Source organism: Aulostomus chinensis, chromosome 13, assembly GCF_037954235.1.
Source record: "Aulostomus chinensis isolate RoL2024-O1b breed Wild chromosome 13, RoL_Achi_v1.0, whole genome shotgun sequence".
NCBI lineage: Eukaryota > Metazoa > Chordata > Actinopteri > Syngnathiformes > Aulostomidae > Aulostomus > Aulostomus chinensis.
Genome location: NC_141332.1, coordinates 21459666 through 21465646, shown reverse-complemented (window position 1 = coordinate 21465646; position 5981 = coordinate 21459666). Strand labels below are relative to the sequence as shown.

Sequence of the window (5981 nt, the reverse complement as noted above, 5' to 3'; positions counted from 1 at the left end):
AAAGTAAATGCTCCTATTTTTAAAAAGCCAGTCCAGGACTCTAGCTGTCAAATGTGTGTTCTTAATATTTGCAGTGATTAATCTAAATTGATCACATATCAATTTAAATATATCAATTCAATCAGATTTGTGTAAATGTGTCAACGAATGAGAATCTTTTTTTCCCCTCCATGTTCTGCCAGCACTTCTTAGAAAGAAATGTCAAATATGACGGACAGAGTAATTCAAGTCATAATTATAGAGTCAGTAACAGCAGGGCCAAGAAATGTTGTTCATCTGCGTCCATCATCGACAAAACCACTTAGTGTGTTCAATCACGCGTGACGCTGCGCTGCTGCGTCTTCGAGTTCCTCTTCTTCTTCTTCTTCTTCTTCATTAATTGGCAGACTAGACGCAGTCATGGCTCACTGCTGCCCTCAGCTGGTTACATGCAGCTCTCCATTTACAAAGCACATGGGGTCAAAGGGCAAGGATGTGAATCCCTGGGTTACTTTTTTTTTTTTTTTTTTTAATGAGTCAAAAATTAACAAGTTATTTTGACAGTCCCATGGGGAATACAAGTAAAAATCTTGCCGGAAAATAAATAATAAAGTATAGTTGTCTGTAATGAAGTGATTCATGTCGAGCTCCGGCACGCGCTAGTGAAGCCCTTTAAGAGGGCACTGAACGCTGGGAGTGACTTGTTTGTTCTCAACTATTCTTAACACAGTTATTAAAACCATTAAAGCACTACGTACACCAGCAGTGAATCTTTCTATGTTATCTGGTCACCATTCCAGTCCGCACACATTTCCACCGACGTGGTCAAGAAGATTCTACCTGGATCTCCTGTTTCCGGTCCAACAGCACAAACCTGCTCCATTACCTCTGCCAAATACCGTTACATGACAGCCACTTGAGTCAGAGGGGGTGGTCCCGCAGGCGTGCTGTAGGCGTGTACGCACAACAGCTGACAGTCAAAAACCAAGCCTGGGTCGGACACACACACACACACACACACACACACACACACATACACATTTACACACATACACATTTACACACAAAGCAGCTGGGAAGAGCCGCTCCCGTGAAGTTGCAGCCAGGTCGGAGGCGAGTTTTTTACGCGCGCGGTGAGGACCCACGGAGCCGGAACGCGTACATCCCCGTTATACTTGGATGAAGCGGCGCTGTGACGAGAAAGCGCATCGCTGCATGGGAATACATTCTTGTTTCTGAGGACGATCGTAGTTTGAAGAAGAAGAAGGGGGAAAAAAGAGGTAAGATGTGTTTGCGATGCGATCGCGAAGAGGACCGACCGGCGTGTAGCGGTGCAGAATTCCGCTGCTTTTTCTCCCTGTGCGCGCACATGGGTGCAGGTCTTTCCGAGTCTGTTTATGCATCCGCTGTTGTCCAATTGGTCTTAGCATTATTCGTCAGTCTGAGCTCTGAAATCCTCTTTAAACGCTTTCATTGGATGTTGCATATGATGTCGTAGAGATCATTAGCTGTGTACACTCAAATCAGCTGAATGAGTCCGTTTTAATGAAACTGTTATTATCTTTATATGAGGTCATAGCAGTGGTGCTGAATCTAGAACTGTCACTTCTCTGATTAATAGTTTACAATGTCACTTTTTAGATTAGTCAGTGTAAAGTTTGTTATTGCAGTTGTAAAACCAAAAATATTGCTTTTCAAAGTTGCAGACTTAGAATCCAGTGAGTCAGTGCTTGTATTTAAAAGATCAGGCACTTTGTTTTCGATGTGTTGCTTTCCAAGGATGCTTTTACGCTGCCAAATATCCTGAAGTAACAGCTGTTTTCTTTCCTTGCAGTTACTACTACTGGCAGAAGAGAGGACGTTTGTTTTGCTTTGCACTTGGACCCTTGTCTTCAGGCTGCTGCTCTTTCAATGATACAGTTTTGGTACGACCGCCAGGCTGAAATCCTCCAAGGTCAGGACCACTATTTTGGTAGTCCTGTTCGCAGGACTGCTGCTTTTTGCATTGCAGGCTCCCCCCCTCCCCTCGGCCCCAATGGCTGAGGAGGAACCAACTTCATCGCCCACCTTTTTCCCCACCTTATCCACCATGATCCCCGCCAAACCTGTTGAACCCGCCAAGCCCATCAAATCCGTAAAGCCTGTCAAACCAGTCAAACCTATCAAACCCATCAAGTCTGTCAAGCCCGTCAAGCCTGACGTGGCTAAAGAAGGCAAACAAAGTATTCCCGCCAGACGGCTTCCACAGGCTATAATTATTGGTGTGAGGAAAGCTGGGACACGGGCTCTGCTTGAGATGCTGGGTCTTCACAGTGCAGTGGCGCCGGCTGAGGGGGAAGTGCACTTCTTTGACTTGGATAGTCACTACAAGAAGGGCTTGAGTTGGTACCGTGGCAGGATGCCCCTGACCGTCCCTGGTCAGTTGACAATAGAGAAGACGCCAGCCTACTTCAGCACCTCCAAAGTCCCTGAACGTGTCTATAAGATGGACCCAAAAGTGAAGCTGCTGCTCATCCTCAAAGACCCCACAGACCGGGTCCTTTCAGACTACACCCAGATCTATTACAACCGTATTGAGAAGCACAAGGAAATCAGGTCCATTGAGTCTATGCTGTTGAAGGACGGCCAGCTCAATCTGGAATACATGGGCCTCAACCGCAGCATTTACTATGTGCACCTGAAAAATTGGCTGCGGTTCTTCCCATTGAAGAGCATGCACTTTGTGGATGGGGATGAGTTGATCAAGGATCCTGTGCCCCAGCTTAAAAGTGTGGAAAAGTTCTTGGAACTGAAGCCCGAGTTGAATGCTGACAATTTTTACTTCAATAAAACCAAGGGATTCTACTGTTTGAGAGGCAGTGGGATGGAGCGGTGTTTGAACAAGTCGAAGGGCAGGGTCCATCCTCCTGTGGATCCCTCCATCCTGCAACGACTCCACAAGTTTTTCTATGAACCCAACAAGAAATTCTTTAAACTGGTGGGGCAAAAATTCAACTGGAAGTCAGTGCCAAACACTCCATAGTCTGGTGAAGGGTTATTTAAAGCATCTGGACACACACACACACACAAAAAAAAAAAAAGTGGTGATGAGAGTTTTTTTTTTTAACAAATACAATGAAGAGACAAAGCTAATGTATTTTTCTACCAGCAGGTTTGTATGATCGAGCCAATCATCAGGGCAGACTGCAGCTAGTGCATGTCTTTTTATTTCCGTTGTCAAACATATGCATTGGTATAATCTTTCTGGGGAGTTGGAAACAAATCACTGCTGTTCAACTCGCTGTCTGATCAAAGCAAACAAGTTATTATGACACTGGTAATCACAGTAAGACTGAGCCTGTTGATGTGTTACATAAGCAGTTTATTATCGTAACACCTTCATCTCTCACTTAGTGTAACAGGACATTAACTTCTATAACTGTATATCGGGATCTGAAGGACTTTTTTTTCTGCTGCTATGATTTACTCACTGGTATTTGAAGGGGAAATCTGCAAAAACAGATAAAAGCCATCCTTGAAATGGTTAAATAATGAAAATAAAACAAAATGAATTTTGTATTTTATTTTATATATTTGATTTCTCTCTATATATGTATATTTTTAAATCGTTTTTTTTTTCATTTAAAGAATGGCTTTTATATGTATTTGCAAATGAATTCATTTGTTATTTTTGTTACTCAAATGTTTCTTAATATAAAAATGTGTTATATATTATATAAAAGCTCTTGTGCACATACATTTGCTGATTGCAGTGCTGATTTTTTTTTAAGGAGAGGGATTAATACCATAATAAAGATGTATTCTATTTTTAGTATGTCTGGAGTTTTTTTTTTTTTTTTTTTTATTTGTACATCTATTTTTATTCACCCACAGTGGGTCTGCTGTGCAGTTTTAGATCTTATCTTGAGTTAAGTGTCTGCACCAGTATCTCTGGAGGATGTTTTCTGAAGACGTTTATGGAAGGCACATTGCCGTCTTTTCATATATCTCACCACCTTGAATTTCCTGTTTGGTCCCCCTCTATCTCTACATGTAGAACCCAATGGATGTCCGTCCATCCATTTTCTCCCTGGTCGGGTCACCAGTCCATCACAGGACCAACATAGAGACAGACAACCATTCACACTCACAGTCACACCTACGGTCAATTTAGAGTGTCGATCAGCCTCGTCCTCTCTTGATGTCTTTGGACTGTGGGAGGAAGCTGGAGTACCGGAGAGAACTCACGCAGGTACGGGGAGAACATGACAATTTTTTTGGATGAACCTTGAGGCGATCGTGCTAAACACAGCACCACCGTGCCACACGCAGTGGATGATCTATCTATAATTGTCTGATGCAAAGTCATGTTTCTTGTCCTTCAACCGCTAATATTTGCTTTGGACTTTTAACATCCCTCCAGAACATTTTCAGCTAGTTAGTAAAAGAGACTTGAGAGTGAACAGTAACTCTGATCGCAACACAATCCCAACCATATGAAATCAAAAGAGGAGTTGTTTATGCTCAAGGGCACAGTCTTGGTGTTTTTAGAGAGGCAAGGGATTATTTATTGAAATTTAATTGCTTCTTTGCAAACATCAGCAGCAGCATCTCAAAGACATTAAGCTCCAAAAAAACCTTGCTGTTTGATTTAAGTGTGGCCTAGATTTACTGGTACTCTGCAGACAGAAAGTTAACCTCATTGCCCCTTCAATTTCACACCAAAGCATTATTTCTATCTTTTCACCTCTTTTTTTTTTCTTTTCCCTCTGGAGAGAAAGAATATTATTCCCTGATCTGTTTTACATGTGTTTTTTTTTTTTTTATTGTGAAAGTGTTGAATCAGATTATCAATGGCTATCAGCAGCGCGGAGGCTTGGCTGCAGGCTCAGGGGGGAAGGAGGAGGAAGAGTAAACAAAAAGTACATGGAGGCAGCTGTGAGATTATCAGACAGTCGCTTGCGTAATCTGGTATGTGCAGCAATAACAGAGCAGGCGTGTCCTGATTTTTGTGTTGCTTTGAAGGTATCAGGTCTTCAGAGGGTTCAGGCACATCTGGACGAAGGTGCCGGAATGTGGTTTCAGCGCTTGAATGAGGGGGCACTAAGTCAATGTCAGCCTTGTTTCAGTGAAAGATAAACCAGTGTTTCTCAACACCATACCCTTTAAAAAAAAAAAAAAAAAAAAAAAAAACAGGAGGGAATTACCTGGTAAGGTGACAAGTAATGTACATTTCCACGAGTTCAAAAGTTCATTTGTGCTTGTTTTCATCTTAAACCTATCTTGGTCTGTATCACATTCACAGAAATCAAAGCAAAGTCTTGTAAAACACACAGAGCAGATCTGGTTTGTGCCATGTGTCACGTTTTCGTGTCCAAGAGAGACAGATGGTTACATTTAACTCTTTGAGATTTAAATAGATATGTAATATTTCAAAAAGGAGAAAAGAGTCAATTAACAAATGACTTCCATAATTCATAACAGTTGAATCATGAAAAAGTCACAGGGGGCATTACTTTGCTGCCAATACTTCTCTTTCTTTCACACATAATTAAGAGTTTTTATATCGTGGTATTGGTTCATTACATTATACACTGGGACACTGAACTAAATGGTGTGCATACATCTTCCTCTGTTGGCTCTTCTTAATTACACACATTTGTCTGACTCCATCCTGCTGGAATTACAATCAGCAACTCTTGTTTTTTCCGACTCCTCAGCATCATCTGTGAAGAGATCGTGAATGTAGTCGAGCCATCTGAAGTTTTACTGATCTCCCTTAACGTCACCTAATTCATCAAAGACACATAATTAATTAGCATCCTCGCCTCTAACGCAGTAAGAGCAGTAAACTGAGGCTACAAGCAGGATTAATGGCCCCACCCTCTCGCTGTGCTCCCTCAGCCACCTCTGCCACACCGTTTCCTGTGGAACTTTCTGGACTAACTTGTAGCTAGTCTAACACCGCCCCCCCCCCCATCTCTCTTTCTCTCTCTCTCTCTCTCTCTCTCACTCTGTCTCTC

At 42.3% G+C, this 5981-nt stretch overlaps 1 protein-coding gene across 1 annotated transcript; it reads left to right on the top strand.

The window, feature by feature from the left end:
• The first annotated feature begins 969 nt into the window (after positions 1 to 969).
• Positions 970 to 3969, top strand: hs3st1 (heparan sulfate (glucosamine) 3-O-sulfotransferase 1). Its single transcript, XM_086222709.1, has 2 exons — positions 970 to 1259; positions 1814 to 3969. Exon 2 carries the CDS (start codon positions 2015 to 2017, stop codon positions 2999 to 3001), a length of 987 nt encoding a protein of 328 aa, XP_086078835.1. The 5' UTR covers positions 970 to 1259; positions 1814 to 2014; the 3' UTR covers positions 3002 to 3969.
• Positions 3970 to 5981: the final 2012 nt, after the last annotated feature.